General features: G+C 40.3%; 1 protein-coding gene across 4 annotated transcripts in view; it reads left to right on the top strand.

Moving 5' to 3' along the window:
* stxbp1b (syntaxin binding protein 1b) overlaps positions 1–19,186 on the top strand; it is a 30,264-nt gene extending 11,078 nt beyond the window's left edge. For 2 of the 4 annotated variants that reach the window (XM_071523780.1, XM_071523783.1), the window contains exons 6-19: positions 525–628; positions 2,577–2,725; positions 2,835–2,919; positions 4,183–4,313; positions 5,575–5,682; positions 5,948–6,008; positions 7,514–7,579; positions 8,213–8,293; positions 10,666–10,804; positions 11,645–11,754; positions 12,736–12,837; positions 13,411–13,496; positions 13,607–13,761; positions 15,517–15,626. In XM_071523780.1, the coding sequence (XP_071379881.1) occupies positions 525–628; positions 2,577–2,725; positions 2,835–2,919; positions 4,183–4,313; positions 5,575–5,682; positions 5,948–6,008; positions 7,514–7,579; positions 8,213–8,293; positions 10,666–10,804; positions 11,645–11,754; positions 12,736–12,837; positions 13,411–13,496; positions 13,607–13,761; positions 15,517–15,626 (1,487 nt within the window). Of the gene's footprint in view, positions 1–524; positions 629–2,576; positions 2,726–2,834; positions 2,920–4,182; positions 4,314–5,574; positions 5,683–5,947; positions 6,009–7,513; positions 7,580–8,212; positions 8,294–10,665; positions 10,805–11,644; positions 11,755–12,735; positions 12,838–13,410; positions 13,497–13,606; positions 13,762–15,516; positions 15,627–18,070 lie in introns of those variants that run through there. The other 2 variants (XM_071523782.1, XM_071523781.1) reach the window with 2 other exon arrangements.
* The last annotated feature ends 3,319 nt before the right edge of the window (positions 19,187–22,505 follow it).

Below are 22,505 nucleotides of genomic sequence, written 5' to 3'. Positions count from 1 at the left end.
TCCGCGCCGACACAATGGAGGCGGGACGTTTGCAGGCCCAAAGGCAATCTGTACGCGCCTAGGACATTTTCTTTTTCCGCTTTGATATACACAAACCCAGTGTTAGTCGTGAGGTGCTGGCGCTTCAATCATACAGTTAAAAAGTGGTTTCTAAAGGGCCGCTGAAGGAGTGCTGAGTCCAGGGGAAAAAAGATAATAGCAAAGGGGAAAAAGGTTCAGGATAGCAACCTGATCCCCCCTTTTTTCCCCATTGCCACCAGGTATATGTTAGTAAATGGTGGTATTACACTTAGTCAGAATGGGTATACTCTTAGTTCCTTCAATAATAGTATTCATGCTGATTTCTTAAATTGTCACCCTAAGACACTTTAACTCTGCTAAACACACACTAAGAACGTTCGCATACTTTTTAAGGACGCTTTGATCTGTTGAGGTCGGATCGTGGTCCAGTCAAAATGGATCTATCAACTATTGGTCAAACTAACTCTGTAGGTCACCATCTTTTTTGTCTCGACTCCCCACAGCGATCCCAGACTTGTTGTTCGGCCTGTTGACCAAATCCCGCGCCTCCAAAGCCATGAAGGCCTTGACTGAGATCCACGTCGCCTTTCTGCCCTACGAATCTCAGGTAAGCCTCTGAAAGAGTGGTATCAGCCAATCAGTCATCCACCTCTGATATGATGGAGGTTCCTACCTGACCAGACAAATCACTCCAGTGTGTTGTGGGAGGGATTTTACCCAACAGTCTGTAGAACCTGCAATGAAACCTGCCTCACCCTGCCTTAAAGGATAATCCCAGTTTTTTTCAACCTGGGACTTATTTTCCTAGTTTTTGCCATCATGCTGATCGATTCTGATCAAAATTTCGTCAATTACTTCACTGTGGAGCTACTATATACCTGTCCAATACAATCTAAAGAGGTAAAGGGAAACACCAAATGTCTCCCAAAACATGTCCTCTTCAACAAAATAACACTCACTGCAATGAGACATTCAGATTTTCTGGTTCTCCTGGCCTGAAACTTGGAGGGGGGGTCTGGCTGCAGAGCTCCACTGTCAGGCCAACCTCCGCTGTCAGGCCCGCTCCACGCTCAGGTCTCTTCTTCGTCAGTTATTTTGAACTCCCAGTTCCTTCTCAAGGAAATGTGCCGTGAAACTCGCCACATTTCCATGCTTGCCGCTGAAGCGCATTTTCTTTTCAAAATAAAAGCCCTGCGAGGCTGCTACAAAAAACACGGTTGTGAGTGGTGAAATCTCCCTAATTAATGATTTAGCAAAATGTTTAAGGGGACAACGTAGGCTGTTTCATGACTGTCTTATGATTTGGGGATAGTGCTAACCGGGAGAGATGAAATATCAGAACAATAGAAGTTGCAGGAGATATCTCATCCTTCCCCTCCGTTTCTAGCTGATGTTTTCATTCATTTTTTTTTACTGCTTGTTCATTCATCCATGCATACGCTTAATTATTCACACATAAAAATGCAAAAACAGCCCATTAGAGACATAATTTCAAACAAAAACACTGATTAACTGACCTACAACAACGTTGGATTGAGCCATTAAAAATAGCAAACAATAGTAAACAATGAAGTGAATGAGCAATGCCAAAAAGTATCAAATGCACTGCTAGAAATGACATGTCGTGCTAATTGTTCAATCACAGCTATTTAAGGTCATGTGTAGCTGCAGTGTGAGTGTTACTGTGTCGAAAGGACGTGTTTTAATCGCTTTCTGGGTTAGACCGCTTGACAGTTTTGAGGAAGAGTGAGGAAGAGGAGTAGGCCGACTGTGTTTTTTGTTCCCGATGGAATGTTCCAGATCAGCTTTAGTCTCCAATCCTCTGCTGTTGTCCTCTAGTTTTAATCCTGAAGGGGAGGGAGGCGCCACGCCCGCCTTCCTCTAATCCCTCACCTCATTGGCTGACCGGAGGGATGCTCCCGTCCCACAGCCAATGGGGGGTCGAGATGGGGATGTGTGACAAGAGAAAGCAGAGGGATTGTTGTCATGTGATGGAGCCAACAACAGATGGGTGCATGAATATGTGTGTGTGTGTGTGTATGTGTGTATGCGTGTGTGTGTATTAGGGTTCAACTAGTAACCAGTACAGACATTTTTGGATTGAAGCTGCTGATAGCTGATACTTTGTATTCATTATCTTTAAATGTGACCATTCGCATGCCCAAAGAGTTAAAAAATATTACAAGTATTCAATGTTTCCCCAGAATGTTATCGTTGACAGTGGGGAAAAACAAAAACAAAAAAAACTTGCCATTGAAACCCAGGATAATGATAATAATAATCAAACATATTTATTCATACTTTTGTGGAATCTGCTCAAAATGTCTCATTAGAATCAATTTAGGTTAAGGGCTTCCCTTTGACAACCGGTGTAATATTAATCGGTTCTACAATAAATATGTAATCAGGGAGGTGGTGTGTGTGTGTGTGTGTGTGTGGGTTGTGTGTGGGGAGGTGTAAGGACTGACCTGAGGAATGAAATGAAACGATCGGGAGAGGAATACAGTTGAGACTGAACCTCACACTGTCTGTCCTGTCCCCTTCTCTGTGTGCAGGTCTTCTCCCTGGATAAAGTGGATGCCTTTCAGGACTTCTACAGCCCCTTCAAGGCTGATGTGAAGAACAACATGCTGGAGCGCTGCGCCGAGCAGATCGCCACCCTCTGCGCCACGCTGAAAGAGTATCCTGGAGTCCGATACAGAGGGTGAGAGGAGCAATCGTTGGACATTTTGTGCTAAACTGTAACTAAACGTCTTCTCAAGTTCATGTTTGAACTTGTCGTGATGCTGCTGTGTGTCTGTGTGTTGGCCCAGGGAGTACAAAGACTGTGCCACTCTGGCCCAGATGCTTCAGGAGAAGCTGGACGGCTACAAGGCTGACGACCCCACCATGGGAGAGGTAGGGAGGTGGTGGAAGAAGTACTCTGATCCTTTACTTAAGTAAAAGCACCAATACAGCAATGTAAAAATACTCCATTACAAGTAAAAGTCCTGCATAAAAAAATCTACTTAAGTAAAAGTACATAAGTATTAGCAGCAAAATGTAGTTAAAGTATTAAAGTAAAACTAGTGGTTTGGTCCCTCTGACTGATATTTTATTATATATGACATCATTAGATTATTAATACTGAAGCATCAGTGTGTAAGCAGCATGTTACTGTTGTAGCTGCTAGAGGTGGAGCTAGTTTGAACTACTTTATATACAGTTAGCTAGTTTAGTCCAGTGGTTCCCAACCTAGGGGTCGGGTCCCTCCAAAGGGTCACCAGATAAATCTGAGGGGTCGTGAGATGATTAATGGGAGAGGAAAGAAGAAAAAACAAAGTTCTGATACACAAATCTTTTTTCAGTTTTTGGACTTTTTCTCTAATCTTTGATTTTTGCTGAAATATTGGATCATTTGAACATTTATTGAAATGAAACCATGTGAGGTTTAGAGGGAAAAATCACTATTTGGTGGAGCTGTTAACAACTCATAGACATCTGAAATGTGACCCGACTACACACTGCTTTTTGTAAGACGTCAAAAGCCAAAAAGGTTGGAAACCACTGGTTTCATCTTTAACAATGTGTTGTATTTTAAAAGCTTGTTATATTATCTATTGTGTCAAATCTCCATCTGAAAAGTAACTAAAGCTGTCAAATAAATGTAGTGGAGTAGAAAGTAGAATATTTCCCTCTGAAATGTAGCGGAGTGGAAGTATAAAGTAGCATCAAATGGAAATACTCAAGTAAAGTACAAGTATTTCAAAATTGTACTAAAGTACAGTGCTTGAGTAAATGTACTTAGTTACTTTCCACCACTGGAGGTAGGGAGGTGGGGCTACGTTACTTTCTCCAGACCTGGGTTGAACAATATTTGTTTTAATTCATGTGGAGTACCAGATGGATCATCAACAGTTTAGCACATCAGGGCACTTCAGATAGTGTCAAGGAAGTTCTCAATCACAGAAAAGTATGGGAAAGATATACTTTCAAATACTTTTTAGTGATTGTGTAAACTTCCTGGCACTCATATTGTCCTATATGACCAACCTCACCCATCTGGTACAACAAACAAGACCCAACAAATCTTTTTTTTGGAAATGAATTACATATAAACTACAATGTACAGCATATGAAGTCCTCAGCAGCATCAACAGTGTCTGTTCTGTATGCATCCAGGGTCCAGACAAGTCTCGCACTCAGTTGCTGATCCTGGATCGTGGGTTCGATCCCGTGTCGCCTCTCCTGCATGAGCTCACCCTGCAGGCCATGGGCTACGACCTGCTGGGCATCGAGAACGACGTCTACAAGTAAACAACCACAAAATGACTCCAGTCCCTTCTGACAGCTTTCACGAGTCACTGAGCTTAGGGCGCACTTGTCATCTCAATGATATTGTTATTTTGTTGTTGTTTGATTTTATATCGGTGGAGGCAGGGCGGCCCTAGTGGTTTAAGACCATCCTAGAAGTCTTTTAATCTCATATTCGTTCTTAAAATCTTGTTTTTCTTATAACAAGTGAAAATTTCTGCCAATATAGAGTAGGATAATTCCTCTTGTTTCCGATGGAGTTTCACTTTTCTCAGGATTTATTTCCTGGGAACAATTATCAATATCTTTGAAACAAGGCAGAAAAACACAGATCAATGCCTAAAATGCTATTGTAGATTTCTCTTGCATTTAGCTGAAGTTCATATCCAGAACAACTTGTAAAGAGTGATCAGTCACAGTAGTGATCAGTGTCTTGGGGATTGGACCTGTGACTTTTCAGAGACGGGACGTCCTCTCTAACCACCAGGTCCCGCTTCCCAGGTGTTGCTCGTGCCTCAGTCTCATTCGGTGTTGGTATTGATTTCTGTGTTTCTGCCTCGAGGAGAGCTGCTCTGTAGTGTATCGATTGAATAATTACATGATTTTGTTTTTGTGGAACTGAGGCTCGCAAGTTATTACAGAAACAGCCAAGGTTTATGGTCATTGATTTTGCCTAACAGTCTAAAGCTGGCTGCATGCATTGCCTTCATGGGTCGATCTAGTGTAACCTCTTGTGCAAATTAACGAAACTAAACAGAAACTGAATTTAGTTTTGGGTGTGGTGTGTGTTCCTGGAGGCACAGGTCATACATAGTGCTGTGAAATACTAATAAGAAATAGTAGCGGTTCAATATTTGAATTTTTAGTTGCTGTTTTTTTAAATAAAGGTGATTACATCCTCTAAAATATTGCTACTTTGTAAATTAAGGGGCCAAGATAGTGAATAACTTCAATAATATTCAATAGTGATTTTTTACTTTCATGCCACCAATCAATTTTGTAAGAGAAGGTGTCACATTTTAACATGGTCTCTCTCTCTCTCTCTCTCTCTCTCTCTCTCTCTCTCTCTCTCTCTCTCTCTCTCTCTCTCTCTCTCTCTCTCTCTCTCTCTCTCTCTCTCTCTCTCTCTCTCTCTCTCTCTCTCTCTCTCTCTCTCTCTCTCTCTCTCTCTCTCTCTCTCTCTCTCTCTCTCTCTCTCTCTCTCTCTCTCTCTCTCTCTCTCTCTCTCTCTCTCTCTCTCTCTCTCACCCTCACGGTCAGGTTTGAGACGAGCGGGATGGGGGAGGTGAGGATGAAGGAGGTGTTGTTGGACGAAGACGACGACCTGTGGCTGACTCTGAGACACAAACACATCGCTGAGGTGTCGACGTGAGTCTGATACACACACACACACACACACACACACACACACACACACACACACACACACAGCAGAGCGACATCAATATTCAAGACCTCTACCACAAACCTCTGCTCTCTCACAAAGCTCTGACAGCTCGTTGTTTCTCCCAGGACTCGCCATACAAAACCTGCTCATTTTTCATTCATCAAGCCAATTTTTCCATTTCCTTTCTTTCTTTTTATACTTTTTTGCGTCTCTGTTTATCTCTCTGTCTCTCGTTCGTTTGTGCAGGGCCGTGACTCGCTCTCTGAAAGAATTCTCCGCCAGCAAAAAGATGAACACCGGAGAAAAGGTAGAGGACACGGAGCTCTGGTTTCAGACTCCATTACTGTGTTGCTTTACTCAACTGTCCTTCATACAGTCACACAAGGATGGAAAGAGGACCAAAATATCATGTAGAAGTGCTGTTACTTTGCTGACATTTTGCGTAAACATCTACTTAAATCAAAGTAAAAAGTAGCTCATTTAAAATGTACTCAGATTAAATTTAAAGAAAGAGGGAGTACCAAGTTAATCCCATGTCATTTTCTACCTGCTGGTTGTATTTACATCATATTTGCACTGATGGTCTACAGGTAGTGTCCCTACACTCCAAAGCAACCAGAATGTCAAAATATGGTTCTATTGTGAATCAGCAGCCTTTTATATAAGGCCTTATTATAGGCGGAAATATCAAACAGTTAATTTTTCTGAGAAATACTCACTTCTAAACCTAATCCTAATCTAATAATACTGTAATCAGCACCTAATTATGATAATAATTCATTTCAGGTAGTCACTGACATTGTCTCATCAAAAACAAGAAGTAATAGTTTGTCACTGGGCACTATTATTGTGACTATCCAGTGAGTATAACCCAAAAAAGTACACAAAAATGCCTGCCTCAAAAGGGCGTAACTGCACTTACGCCCTTTTGACACCAAGCGAAACCCTACTTTTGACACTGAACAAGCATTGTGGGTAGAGGATTCTAACAGCATTAGATTCATGTCAAATATGTTAATATTCCCATGAAATACTTAGGCCTATAGATTCAAAATGTTATTTTATAATATTAGGAGTGTGAACTGGTCAAGATGAGCTCTGATAGTCAGACTGCTGGTAGCTGAAGTTCTCCCTCAGTGTTATGAGGAGTTTTACAGGTCTTTGAATGTGTCCCAGGACACATCAATAAGTGATGTGTCCTGGGACACATACAAAAATGTATTATACTAGCAAAAGAAAAAAAAGTAGTAGTTTAGAATCAAAAGTAGTTTCTTATGTCTATAGAGGTTTATTAAAAAGGTTTATTAAAAGTTTTTAACAGAAAAAATGTATCAATCAATTTGATATGTTCCATGTAGCCAACAATTTTAAAGGCCTTGGTGAAAGTTGCCGAGCATTACTTCATGATAAAGATATTCATTCTGATTTTGTTTTATATTTCAGTATACATATTTGATTGAAGTGTAATTGCTAGATTTGTATTAAAATGAATGTGTTTTACAATTGTTTACTTACATACGCCCATATTCTGCATGGCTGCATTGGGACAATGTTTGTGCCAAAAAGGCGTATTTCACTCTTTTGCCATTTTAAAAAAAGTTAACAAATATAATTCAACTTAAACTGTAGCAGTATTGTTTTTATAGTAATGCTCAATCTGATAACACAAAAAGTTAAAATATTGTGCTTAGTATGTGGTAACGGCAGCTGATCCAAGTTTGATCAAAATTAAAACAAGATCAAGATGCTAAGCTTTCACCAAAAAAGCTACACAGAAGAGTATTTGTAATTTGTTACTTCTCTCTCTTTCAGACCACCATGAAAGAACTGTCTCAGATGCTAAAGAAGATGCCTCAGTATCAGAAAGAGCTCAGCAAGGTAGGAAGCAATGTGTTATTGTCGATCTTTAAACCTTTAAACCTCAAGGTGAGAAATGCGTATTGATTTTTGCCATTTCATGCTGTTTGGTGGATCCTTTCATCCAAAGCGCCTCCAGCATCATGAGGGTGTGCACTTCTAGCATGTGTGGTTCCAGTGGAAATCAAACACCCGACCCTGGCAGTAGTGCACCACTCAGGACCTGTTACACCGCAAAAATATCCACCTTAACAACAAGTTATTTCATCTACTATTGAGTCTTAAAGTCTTATTTTTTAAAACAAGTGGAAAAACCTGTCAATGAGGAGAGGAAATTTAATTTGTTTCTGCTTAATCATTGGCCATACCATTCTAGAATTGAGGAATGCTCCCAACAACTATCACTAAATATGTACTGCCAGTATTTTTCCAACCATATAAATTGTGTTTTGGGATTGAACAACAATTGTTTCCATACTTCTCCAGACTTGTGCAATTTCCAAACTATGCACGATTTTCCACACCTACATGCTTTTGTTTTGTTTTTTCTTTCAAGGTAGTATGTAACTGATTGTGTTCTTCGTATACTGTACAGTACTGGTTGCTGTCTAATGATGCTACCACTAAAACAGTGTCTATCTTCTCTGACTTCAGTATTCTACTCACCTCCACCTGGCTGAGGACTGTATGAACCGCTACCAAGGCACTGTGGACAAACTCTGTCGTGTAGAACAGGTAAAGCAGCCCGGGGGAAGAGATCTCCACTATTTGAAAAAAGCGACACTTGCATTGGGGTCCAGGAAAAAGCTTGCTTTGTCTCTTACTGCATACAAGATAGCACTGGTGCTGGGTGTTTGTTGGTGGAATCACATGGAAAAATTAGATATTCTTTCAGGAACGTATCATTAAGTTAACAGGTGTATCGCTCAAACACAAGTAGTAGAAAAAGTAGCACCTTTACAGACTGGAATGTCTATATTTTAAAGAAACTGATTGATGAACTTGACTAATTTTCCCCAAAATATATAGAAATGAACTCCTCATATGTTATTTGACTTTAAGACCCCATGAAATGGCATCTTTACTTCCTGTATTTGATGCCTTTCCTGTTGAAACAGGATGTTGGGGCGGGACATAATGCAGTGAAGGATCAATCAAAAGTCTAAACCAATGGAATATGAGTCAGGGAGAGAAAGGCAGTTTTATTTGATGGGAGGGGTGTGGAGGGGCGGGATTGTTCAAAAATCTGATTGTTTCATTGGTTAGAAATTTATATTTACGCCTACTAGTGCAGCATGAGGTCACCATGAAAGGTACTGTGTTTTTCAGGAAGTCAAAGTAATGGGAGCTCATTTCATGGGGACTACTTAATTGTACTATCATTTCAAAGAATATGAGAAAAAACTAAAGTCTAATTACGTTGATGACATTCATACATTAGATAATGAGAACAATGGGTTAACTTTTCACAGATCTGCTGTATTAGTAAATGTCTTAGCTAGATCCGTCTAGTGACTGATGTCAGCAGAGCACCTCACAACTAACTAGGGAAAGACCATGTGATATGGAGATATGGAAATGGAGCGGACAGGAGGAATCGACTCCAACAGGGCCAGACATGAACTTTCAACCCATGGTAGCAGCATCCAAGGCTTTGTTGGTTCCACCCACTAAAGCTACGAGAAGACGTAGAGGAAGACTCCCCCTCGAGTCTGCTAGAGCAGCGGTGGAAGATGACTCAAAGAAGATATCGATGTACTATTTGGCAAACTAGAAGAATTGTTTGGCAGCACTCAGAAGGGCAGAGAATCTTGGGAGGGAATGAAAAACCTTCCTCTGATCTGGTATTGTGGTGCAATACTCAACGTATTTGTACTTTAGAACTCACTGTGCCATGGGAAGATTCAGTAAATAAGGCCTATGAAAGGAAGAAGCCTAGATACCCTGAGTGAGCAGCTGGTACTCCCTGTGGAAGTTGGGTGCCTTGGATGAGTAGCCACATCTACTACTAGTTAACTCAGGGATTTGTGGTCAGGAATTACAGATCCACAAAGGACATGATAAGATGAAAACAAAGGACACCAGCAGTGGTCCAAAATATGGAAATCTAATAACTAAGACAGGAGTTATCAAATGATGGCATGGCTAAGGTAGCAGAAGTGAATACGCACACACAGTTCTCAATTCTTGGTATAGTTAAGCTTACTATTTGCTGATACAATTTATCCATTTCAAGCTGCCTGAAAATGCGAGTCTTGGTCCTCTTCCAAGAGAATTGAAGAGAACTTTTGTTAGGAGTGAGAGCGTAATCTGAACCAACTAACAGGAAACCACCCCAAAACGCAAGGGTTTATAGGTATAAGGAGACGGACGCTGACATCTGATAGCTCCTCATGCCTGAAAAGCCTAGCATAACAAAATGAAGCAAGGTTAAACCGCAGTCTGGACTGATGCTCATATCCAGCTATTTCTTCATCGGTTCTTACCTTGTCTTAACACCAGAGATCGGAAATTACAGTAGAAAGGTTATCAACAGTAGAAAGCGCAGACAAGTCCATCGTACTTAGCTAAAGTTACATGAACTGAAATCGGTTTTGGTTGGACCTCACCCCTAACGTTGTTGGATGTCAGGATACCAAAACTCTGAGCTACTTGTGAGTCCATGTGACTTTAGAAGCCCTGGTTCACTTGTGAATCTAAACAAACAAAATACAAAAATGCAATAAAGTCAACTTTTCCAAAGACCAAAGGTGAAGCAGATGAGTCTAGTTCTAATATGTGTTGAGAATACTTGTGGAGGGTGTTGCTCCTGGGACGCCAGAACTTCCTGTAGAGCCTTCTGGAGGTGTGCTAGGTCTAATTCAACAAGATGGGATGAGTCCACTTGATAACCTAAATCCCATACCCACTATCACCCATTTCTTTCCTCTAACATCCAAGTAGGTTTCTAGATAGGTGCTCCCCCAAAATAGCGGCAGGATTAGTCACATAAACTTCTGTATATTGGTAAAAATTGAATTTTCAGAAATTCACTGTAGCTTGGATTTGGATTTGGCCAAAGCAACAAATGTGTGCCTCTTGTGTTCCTCTACCTACGTTGTCCTTAGGATCTGGCGATGGGCACAGATGCAGAGGGAGAAAAGATCAAGGATCCCATGAGGGCCATCGTACCCGTTCTACTGGACGCCAACGTCAGCATTTTTGACAAGATCCGCATCATCCTGCTCTACATCTTCCTCAAGAACGGTGAGACTCGCTGTCTTTCTTGGTGGTCGTATTATACCGGCAATTCAGAAGAACAAAAGAACCTGCACACTGCCGAAAAAGGAGAATGTCCACACAGAGGCTCATGATGGTGTAAACAGAAACTTCTTCATTCAGGCATTTTGATGTAACTCATTATTAGCATCTATTTTTTTCTCCTTTTCTTAATTTTTTTTTACCTCACCGCTCTTTGTGGATTTTTCCCCTTTTTTGACAGTGTACAGGTTTCTTTCCTCTTTCCTTTAGAACTCATTCACCTGATAATTGAGTGCAGCCTATTTCACATTCTAGTATGTTTCATGTTGTCAATGTCCACTTTGTGGTGCATTGCAAAAAATCTTAACTAATCTTAAATTAACTTAATCTTAATCTTAACTAGTCACTTAATGATGCAGTTAGTATTACAGTAGCATATTTTCTTAAAATAAGTGAAAAAATGCCTATGTAGTGAGATCATTTCACCTGTTTCCAGTGCAGTTTCACCTGTTTCAAGACTGTATTGAATCAAGCGATGATCTCTTGAAATAAGTCAGGTCACCCCACTTATTTCAAGTTTATGTCACTTGTTTCAGGAAGGCAAGTTGAGTTGAAATAGAAATAAGTGAAATTATCTCACACCAGCGGCAATGACTGTATCCATCTCACTTAGAACATCGAAAAAACAATGACAATCCATTCTCAATTTTCTTTGTGGCTGCATGCATGGGACTGTATGTGTGAATGTGCATGCTTTCACGCATGTGTGTATGCATGTATCCACTGGTGTGTGTTGCATGTATGGGTTGAATATATGTGCTGCATGTGTGTGTGTGTGTGTGTCAGGTGTGACCGAGGAGAACCTGTGTAAGCTCCTTCAGCATGCCAACATCCCACCAGAGGACAGTGACATCATTTCCAACATGGCCCACATGGGCATGCCCATTGTCTCTGAGGTGAGCCGCCCTGACCCAGGACCAGCTTACCGAGTCTGAACATCTTATCACACACCGTCACCATTGGCAGGGTATCTGCAGGTCCTTAAAATGTCTGAAAATGTCATAAAATAAACATAAAACAACAAATTTAAGGCCCTAAAATGGCTTTAAATAGAGTTATTAGAGATGCTGTTTTTTCACAATAACAGGTTTCTTTGCGCTGCATGATAATACAGAACAGGGTTAGTAGTACAATATGCATCCTATTGGCTTTCCTAAACACAATTTGACTTCATACTATTAATTTCCGATCCTGCCAACAGCTTCAGAACTTCCATGAGCTATGTTCAGTCAGAAATTACCTGGTTTTGTCAGCTTTGTTTCTTTATTCTGGTCCTTAAATTAAATTCAAGGTAGCTTTAAAAAGCAGATACCCTGTCATGAATGGGACAGGGATGTGGGGATCACAGATCACCGTCTAAAAGCAACATGCACTGCATACTTGTCTCTTCGAGAGCAAGCATATTCAAAAGACTGTCACTTTCAACTCATCTGTGTGCTTGGTTTGGGACAACACCCATTTGTGTTACTTTTCTACTCGACATGTCTTAGTAACAATACATATTGTGGGATGACATAATTTCATTGGTTTCCTACACAAATCAGCTTACTTGTTTTGTTTCATTAATGTGTCGGTACCCATGCAGTGATCCGCCTTGTTCTGCCTTGTTTCAATATTGACACTTGTTTCTAGAAAACTCCTGAAACAAGTGAAAATGCATTGGAACTAAGCAGAATTATCTCAACCCTTCTTAAGAAAAATATTTTAAGACGAGGAGACTAAATGACTTAAGATCAACATTTTGGGCAGACACACAGACGTGTTGAAAATGACACGCTCTTAAAAATGTTGAATCTCCCAAATCTGGCAGTGAGTTGCTCTATTGCCGTGTGAATAGAGAAACCAAAGAGTGTTTGATCAGTCCAGTCTCTCTGCAGGGCACCGCCAAGAAGACCAAGAAGGCCGACCGCAAGGAGCGAATCAGTGAGCAGACCTACCAGCTCTCCCGGTGGACTCCGCTCCTCAAGGACATCATGGAGGTACATCTCATCAACTGTGTTATTATTTTGTCACTTGTTTGAGTGCAACTTGATAGTGGTTGTAGAACTAATTCTCTCAACCTAGATTTTCCCAGGTAGTCCGAGTATTCACATTCTCAATCTTACACTGCAAAAAAAAATATCCACCTTAACAAGATTTTGATAATGTGTAATCTAGTGTTGAGTCTAAAAACGTTTTTTTTTTTTGTTTCCTAGTGCAAATCAACTTGTTTCAAGAATTCTCTTGATATTAATAGAGTGATTTGCCTTATAGTGCCTTGTTTCAAGATACTGACACTTGATTCTCGAAAATTCCTGAAACTGCACTGGAAACAAGTGGAATTATCTCATCCCATTGTCAGAATATTACACTTGTTTTAAGAAAAATAACATTTTGAGACTAAAATGAGATTAAATGCCTTGCTAAGATGGACATCTTTTGCAGTGTATGGTCGCAAGCCCACTTCTCTGACAACATTCAAGGCCTAGATAGTATTTTGAACTGGAAATTGAACTTGAGGAAATTTGTTCCTGGTGGAAACTGTCATGAACATCCATCTTGTCTTCCCACAGGATGCCATCGAGGACAAACTTGACCCAAAGCAGTACCCGTACATCTCCCAGCGACAGGCGTCCTCCAAGTCCAGCGCTCCATCCAGGTATGAAGTTGATCTGATCTTGTCTAAAGAAATCTCCGCTAAAGAAAAATAAGATTTCAGTACTGCATCACAGTGAATGCTCATTTGTTTCCATCTCTCTCGTCTCGCAGCGCTCGCTACGGTAACTGGCACAAGAACAAGGGTCCCACGGAGATGAAGACGGGGCCCAGGATCATCGTCTTCATCATCGGAGGCATGACGTACAGTGAGATGCGTTGCGTCTACGAGGTCACCCAAGCCAACGGCAAGTGGGAGGCCATTGTCGGTGAGTTTGCTTAATATACAGTAGCTTTACTTTTTTGTATTTGTGCCAATATTCAGTATCTTTAAATTTGATTGTTTTCCTGTCAAAAAATAACAAGTATTCAGTGTTTCCCCCAGAATTGTACTCTTGTCAGGGTGGAAAAGCCTCTGAAACAGCATTTAGACCATCACAGGACGCTAAAACTCTCCATTGGAACCAGGATGATAGTACTACTACTAACAATAATGATAATAATCAACTTATTCTGATACCAATATTTTTTTGGATTGAAGCTGCAGATATCCATAATTTGTGTCCATATTTATCTTTAAATTGGACCATTTTCATGCCAAAAAAAATCAAGTATTCAGTGTTTTCCCCCTGAATTTTATTCTTGTCAAGGTGGAAAAGCCTCTGAAACAGCATTAGACTCTCCATTGAAACCCAGGATACTACTAATACTACTACTAAAAACATATTGATTGATACTTGTGTGGAATCCAATCAAAATGTTAGTTTCAGCTTATTAGAATCAATTCGGGTTCATGGCTTCCCATAGACAACCAGTGTAAAACTGCTGAATTGAATTCTACAATAAATATGTAATCAATCAAACTGCATCATATCCATCATATCAGAGGTTGACGACACTTACTAATCAATATCTAATTTTTAATAAAAGCTGATATCGGCACACCGATATATCTGTCTAACCCCAGATTTAGGTGGTACCTGTCTAATTTAACATAACAGATTTTTCTATACTAGTATTTCTCATCAGATCTAGAATTCATGACATCTTACGTAAGGACTTTTGACAATACATTTTTATAGCATTTTTGTCCACCAGCATGAATTGGCAATATCATGGTATGAAGCAATAAAAGCTGGATAAATCCTCCCCAGTGTTTGGATCTTGCTGATGTGTCTATATGGCGCTGAGTGGAGATGGGTGGAAATCTTATAGTTATGTTTCCTCCGCAGCTGATTCAGCAGCTTGGGAGAGTGCCTCTGTAATAGCATTAATCACTTTCTGTCAGAGAGCTGATATGCTGTTGTGACTCGGAGGGAGTGGAGGCAGTATCAGATACGGGGACAGTGGCCGGAAGAGAAAAAACAGAACAACTGAATCCGCACAATCCAAAGCCAGTTCAGATTTCATTTAAGACAACACTCATATTGGCTTCTCAGGACGGCCGTAGTTGGTAGAAGTTTTTGGATTATTTCTGATGTGTATAGTCTTTTTTTTTTTTTTGCATTTGAAAAGTCCTTTCCAAAACGTTGTCCGTGCATGTTGCGGAAAACAAACAAATCCTCCACCATCCTCCATCTTGTCGTCATGTTTTTTTCATTTATTGCTCACATTTTTGTTTAACTTGTAAATCACTTTGTTACTCTGCTTTGATAAGAACTTGATGAATAGGAAGTAGTAGTCGTAGTAATAACAATAATTATCATTAACTTTGTGTAACAGCTTTTCAAAAATGTGGGTTTTTTTGTTCAGAAAATAAATAAATAAATGAAGACTATTACTACTACTACTACTACTACTAATAATAACAATAACACTAATCAAAGGGGCAGTTTTCATTTTGTGCTATCAATTATTTTGTAATGTATTTTCTATTACTTATTTTGAAATGTATATGTTTGTGTAGATGCAATTGCTTTTTTTTGGGTGTGATGCCACCAACCAGTTCTTTCAGAATAAAACTGCCTAAGGAGCAACCTTTGAACCAGAACCCTCTAGAGTTGTCAGGCTTTGTCCCCCTGTAGGTTCCACCCACATACACACTCCCACCAAGTACCTCAAGGAACTGCAGCACCCAGACTTCCTGGACCCCAACGCCCCACCAGAGGGCACCGAGGAGCCACCCGCAGAATGAAAACACACTCTGAAGTAAACACACAAGTCATGCTGTGATTTGTGATTCCCTGTGTTCTCCCACATCAACCCACCTGCCCACTGTCCTGACTTTGGATTGATCCCCTTTGCATTTAGAATGTATTACAACACGCTTTGACAGGATATACTGTAGCTGTTGATGGACACATTTGATGTTGTGGGGATCAAATCTGTGACCTTTTCCCTTATGTGACAGTCTCTCTAACCATTAGGTCACTTTGCTGCCTTTCCTTGTGTTGTGAACTTTCTGACCCTATTCCTTGTGATTCTTTGTATCTTAAAGGAATTCATATAATAGGTTTTTGGTAGATTGTCCTGTTGGTCAGCTTACCTGTTAAGTGATGAGGACATTGACGTCAAAATCATCCATGGGTCCCCAGTAGATCGTTGGATCCGGTGCTCCATGCTAACACTTACAGAGATAGTAGCTACTAGCATTATCTCAAAAGTGAGAAAGTGAGAACTTGTAGCAGCTCTAAAGATAAATGGTAATTCATCATAAATGATATACAGCTAAGTTAGCCAGTTTTGTGTAGGAGACTGGTCAAATTTACACAAAACATGATTCAAAAATAGTATACTGTTTTGAACTTCTCAATTGAAATACTTCCTAAAATAAACCTGGTTAAATCAGCTATATTGAGCTAATACTTCAATCTAGGCCATATAATAAAACCACTGACATTTTTATTTGTAAAAGGCCAGTCTTCTTACTTTGGATAATGCTGGTGGCATACTGTCACTCAACATAGTGTATGCTAAAGTGTTAGCATGGAGCCTGCTATCACTCAACATGTATGCTAAAGTGTTAGCATGGAGCCTGCTATCACTCAACATGTATGCTAAAGTGTTAGCATGGAGCACTGGAGTGAACAATCTATCCGGAACACAGTCTGTTCTCAGCACCACTCAGCACAAGGCAAACTCCCATAAACTCTGTGTATTCATCACCTTAAATGCAGATATTGTGTATATTACTAACCTAACATAGAAAATGATTGTCTCTGTCAGATGAAAACCCCATATCTCCAAAATGTCAACAATCCAGGAAGAAAAACAACCTTGTTTGAAGCCTTGGGCCCATCTTGGCGCATGCTCTGCTGTGACAGCACAAACTGCAGTTTATCCAATGGGGTTTTGAAGAAGTTTTCTCAAACCCTAGAAGACACCATATAATCCATCAATGGAAGTTAAAACACAAAAATCGGAGATATGCAGTTTTCTCATGACAACAGCGATCTATGATCTTTGATTTTGATTATGATCTGTGAGGATGTGATTCTCAACTTTGTGTCTCGGCCAGTGAAAAATACCCTCCATAGTCATCTTTTTCTCTTCATGTATCTTCCTGTCTGACCTCTGTGACTGTGTTGTATCTCATCCTCCCTCTGTATTCCCTCTAGGACCTTCCTTATGATTTGTTTCTTCACACTATTGCTGTTTTGCTGTTTTTCTGTTTTCTTGTCTATAGTCGTTCAGTTCTCCTCTCCGTCCCAAATTGTGTGTCTGGCCTTTTTCTGCTGCGTTCAGCCACATCCTTACACTGAGAAATGTCACTGTTATACCCCACTGTACCTCTGAATGTCACACTAGTACCTGGAATCAAGTCTTTGTGGAAGATGTTTTGCTGTCTTTGTATTTTTATCCATGTGCTGATCTGTCGGTTAAGCAATGCATTCTGAACCGAAGGTGTTTGAGCTTACGTTTTCAAACAACAATATTGTATTTGTTACAAAAAAATGTTGGCAACACTGGAATTTTCCGGGTCCGCAATTTCCTAATAATTCCCTAGAAAGGAACTGTTCATTTCTTAGGGAGTTTCCTGGAAAGAGCCATGGAATTATGTACTAACTATAGGGGAAATAGAGAAAGAGTTCAATAGTAGTTGGTAGTTGGTAAGTACCTGGTAATTTCTTCTGGAGTTTCTAAGACCATGAAATTATGTAGTAGATATAGAAAAATAGAAATTAGAGGAAGAAATTCAGCAAATGACTATATTATATAATTACATGAATAATGACTTGGGTTACCAGATTGACCTCTGCCTGTTATTTTTCCACGAAATAGTTTATGGTTTTGCAGTTCTTTCCAGGAAACTCTTTTAGAAATGTACAGTATCTTATCGACCCCACCAAACAGACTGCTTACATTTTCTATAGAACTAATGCATCATGTCATAGTTCTTTCCAGGAAAGTTCCCAAGAAATTAACAGTTCCTTTCCAGGAAATGATTAGGAAATTGTCACCAAAATGTTCTTATATTGTGTTCCACATTACATATGAGGGCTGTTTTCTTTCAAGAAATACACCAAGTACTTACACATTATTATCCTGTACTTACAAAAATGTCCCATAGGTCGATGCACGGATGAACTGATTGGACTAATGATAGTGAACATGTTTTTCTGTCTTTCTGTGTTTCAGGATCAACCGACATCTTCACCCCTACACGCCTTCTAACAGCCCTCAAAGACTTGGAGAAACCAGACCAGACAAGCTAAGAACCTCCTGTAGTGCTCTGCTCATCGCCCCTATAGCGGACACACAGCACAGCATACACAGCCTTCCCTTCCCCTTCCCTCTGCATGAACATGTCAAAAAAAAAACACATATTTCAATCATATCCCACTTATAGTCTTAGTGTTATTTCAGTCAGCAAGTTAACTCATAAACCAAATAGTGTTTCGAGCCACCGTGTGTTGAATCTTATGAGTGTGTAGACGTCCCTCTCGCTAAGTTCATTAAATTTTATTGGAAGAGCGGGGGATTGGGTTTGTGTTGATATTGCGTCGGGGCGGATGGGGACTTTCTCAGGATATTTTTGTTTTCTTTTACAAAAAAAAAAGTAATGCGTGCAAATTAGATTAGACGATCGGATGAGATTCTGAGGGGGGAACGGAAACTGAAGAATGAATTTGCTTCGGGCGTCATATTCTAGAAACTGTCGCTCCGATGGTTCAGAGGTATAGAGGAGCAAAAACGGGGCTTTTTTTTGTCATCTTTTTGACTTCCCATTGCAAAGACTCATAGATTTCATAGGTTCACAGTTCCCATCACTTTTAATATAATCTCTCCCGTACCAATAAACAAAAACGGCCTATCATCTTCCTGTATTCTACTGGAGCATACCATTTTATAATTGGTAAAAAAAAAATAGATATCTGCGTATATGTATGTAGCAGTTTACATAGCAACTATGCCATACTGTATAAATGTTTGATTTGCAGTGATGTGTCTTGGGAAATGCCAATGTGAAGCCACTGTTAACGGATGGTAAACTCAGCTGTAGTGTAGCAATAATGCCAAGGGGATCGACGATTTGAAAGACGCTTAATTAGATTGTTTTTTCCCTGTCCAGTGATTGTTTTATGGCACTGCAATGTTTTTTTCCAGTAGAGATTCAGTTTCCTCACAGCTCCCTATGTGTTTGACCATCATGTTGTCACTGATTATTGTTGTAGTGATTTCTTTGTAACTAGTAATCCACTGTGTGTGCAGAGAGATATCAGTCTTTATCAGAAGCCTGTGCTTTTTATGTGAACATCCATGAACAATACTTGCTGCAATATGTACGTTAAGCTAATAAAGTGGCTTCCATTAAACTTGAACTTGGTCGTGCAGTTTTGTATCACACTGCTGTCTTTTGATTGTATTTTTTGCTCATCAATATTGTCGTCGGCTATATTTTTCTCTGCAACTTTTTTTGGTTTGTCTTGGTTTTGACTTGGCCTCGCTCTTAATCTCTATCAGACAAACCTGCTCAGTGGCAATATTTGCAATGTTAATATCACCGGACATGGAAAAGGAAATGCTGTAATACCACATGAAGCCACCCGAGAGAGTCTTTGCCACACAGTTTGATGAAAGTGATTCAAAAATAGGGGGGGGGGGGGGGCAATGAAGCACTTCTATTACGAGAGCTTTGAAGCATGTGAACTCAGCAGTCATTGAAAGACTATTTTTAGAGTAATTTTATCCACACGCGGCTGCATTGATGTTTCGATCGACGTGAGTTTCGAGGGACAGAGCGAGAGAGAGAGCGAAAAAGGAATTGTGAGTCGTTTGGGTTTGCCGGATCAGCGGACCAAGACTCGGTATTTAAAAAAAAACAGAAATCCTCTCCCCTGTTTTACGCAAAAAAATCATGCCCAGGACTAAAAATCCCACCTGCACCATTCCGCCTGGAGAGTAAACAGTTACAGCCGCGCCGTCATACTTCCTTTTAGAAACGCTCTGCCTTCTATTTATGCGCTGCTGTGGTGCGCTCAAGGCCGCCGGGAGGGAGGGAGGGAGGAGGGATGGAGGGAGGCGGTATAAGATGTTCTGAGTCATTTCAACGCTATGGAAACCAGGATTTTTTTTTTTTTTTTTTACATCTGAAAACATGTCCACGTCTGCTGAGGTAGCACCCGGCGGAACACAACAGAAGAATGGGCTTATGTAACGCCAACGCAAAGCACAAAGTACAGAAGGGAATTCCACAATCCGGGAGTTTCGAAGACTTTATTTCCTTTCTCTCCAAATGCATGGTGTGCAGACGTGAGGAAAACAGTGTCAAGCGTTTGCCAGCGGATGGGGGGGGGGGGGGGGTGGGGGGGGGGTCTATAGCGTTTGATTATACCCCCCCTTCCCTATGTGCCAAGTGCTGTGGATGCAGATACAGAAGCTCTGTTCTGCAGAAGCTGGACTCGGCTATTCAGTCCAGCGTATTGCCATGTTTCTCTCAACACGGATGACCTGTATACAACAGAGAATGAAGAGACGGCAAGATAAGATCTGGGGTTACACTGGCGGGGGGGGGTGGGGGGGGGGTCACATGTTGTCGTTCCAGTCTAGTGTCTCATGGGGGTTCGTCCATTTATCCTAGTACTGCACTGCAAAAAAAATGCCCATTTTAACAAGCCATTTAGTCTAGTATGGAGTCTTCAAATCGTATTTTCCTTAGAGTAAGTGAAGAAATTTTCAGTTTCACCTGTTTTGAGAATTTTCTTGAAAGGAGTGATTTTATCTTGAAATATGGCGGATCACCCCACTAATTGATTCCACTTCTTTCCAGTGCATTACTTTTTTGTAGTAACTAGTAACTTAACATGTAAATTTAGAATGTTATTACTTTTATTTCTCTTTCATGTTGTTTCATTTTTGTTAGAGCAAATGTTTTAAAAAGTAGAAAAAAGTGCAGTATCTCATGCAGACAACATACTGCATGTTTTTGTAATGCAATTTACTTTTTTAAGGTAAGTAATGAAGTAAATTAACTACTTTCCCCAACACTGTTCCAGTGCAAGACCTGCGCAATATCAAACATTTGCCATTGACATTCAAGCAGGAGCAGGGCCGGATCTAAACTGCTGGAGGCCCTGGGCAAAATTTTCTGGGGAGGCCCCCCTTTTAAGACTAATCCCACCCACCATCAAGCAATAAAGACTGAGTAAAAATGTAGTGTTTAAAGCATTGTATGTCTGTTACCTGTTATAAGATACAGCACATGAATATCAAAATAAAATGTAACAAATACAAAGGTGAATGTGGCTCTCTCCACTTGTGTGGACATGAGCTTAAAATGAAGACTTTCAAGGGGGCCTCAGCCAATAAGATCCATCTCTTGCTGGGGGGTGGGGCTTCCCCAAATCAGTGCTTTTGATTGGTAGGAAAAATACATTAAAAGATGCTTGAAGCCTATAGGGAGGGTCGGCTATGAGTAAGAGCATTTTGTTGTTTCCTCATATTTAACCATATTTTATTCTGCCGTATTTCAAGAAATCTGCATTGGAAACAAGTGGAAGTATCTCACCCTTTTGTCATGTTTTTCCCAGAAATACGATTTTAAGACCAAATGCCAGACTAAAAGACTTGTTAAGATGCAGATTTTTTTTTACAGTGTGACAGCTCTGATCGGAGATGGGAGGGGGGGAAACATACAGGAGATTTTAGCAGCTACATCAGCCACAAAGGGATTACATAATTCTGTTCAAGTCGGACAAAACTGTCTAACCTCTCTCCAGTTATATACACGTCTATAAATCTATATACAGCTGTTTTTCTATACAGGGACAAGATATATATATATATATATATATAATTTCTGGACAGCATTTCTGCATTCACAAAAACACATCATCTCATTTATACAGCATTCAAAACACTATGTATGTCTCCATCAGCATCATGTGTTCACCTCTTCAACACCAACACCAACAGCATGGCATTACTCACACACCCATGTCACTCAGCTCCTACAGTGTCGGCTATTATCTCTCACTGTAGTGGGATTACGTAATCAGATTACAAAAATAGAATAATAATCAGCCCAAAATACTTTATACGGTTATTGTCTCTATTTGGATTACTTCATTCTAGTGTATTACTTTAGATTACTGTTAGAGTAATGAAAAGAAAAGGATATTAAAATAGTGTCTCAGCCTTATTAACATGCAACTGACTGTCCTCCTCTCCTCTACAGCAGTGGTTTTCAACCTTTTTTTGGTTGGCGACACCCCAAAAGCAAAGTGACACCCGCTCCTGTCACCCTCTGCTGCAAGCATTAACATGCAGGTGGGTGAACTGATGATATTGTACTTGATTCATTATTAGAAGAGTACTGGAGGCTGTAAATATTCATTATGTCACAGGAAAAGCACAAAACATATCACAAAGATTATCATTTGCATATTAGAAATATATATTTTGACATTCCTTAAATTATCCGGAGACCCCTCCGAAGTCATCTCGGGTCCCCCCCTGGGTGTCTGACCACAGGTTGAAAACCACTACGCTACAGCACAAACAGGCCCATTAAAGGTTGGTAATTACTGAAGATAATCAGGGGTTTAGAGATCAATTCAGAGTGTACATCAGG

This window comes from Centroberyx affinis, unplaced genomic scaffold, assembly GCF_046629955.1.
Source record: "Centroberyx affinis isolate AG114_WGS23_722 - 3 ecotype Tasmania unplaced genomic scaffold, CSIRO-AGI_Caff_v1 ptg001114l_1, whole genome shotgun sequence".
Taxonomy (NCBI): Eukaryota; Metazoa; Chordata; class Actinopteri; order Beryciformes; family Berycidae; genus Centroberyx; species Centroberyx affinis.
The sequence above is the reverse complement of the archived record's forward strand: the minus strand, read 5'-3'. Positions and strand labels throughout refer to the sequence as shown.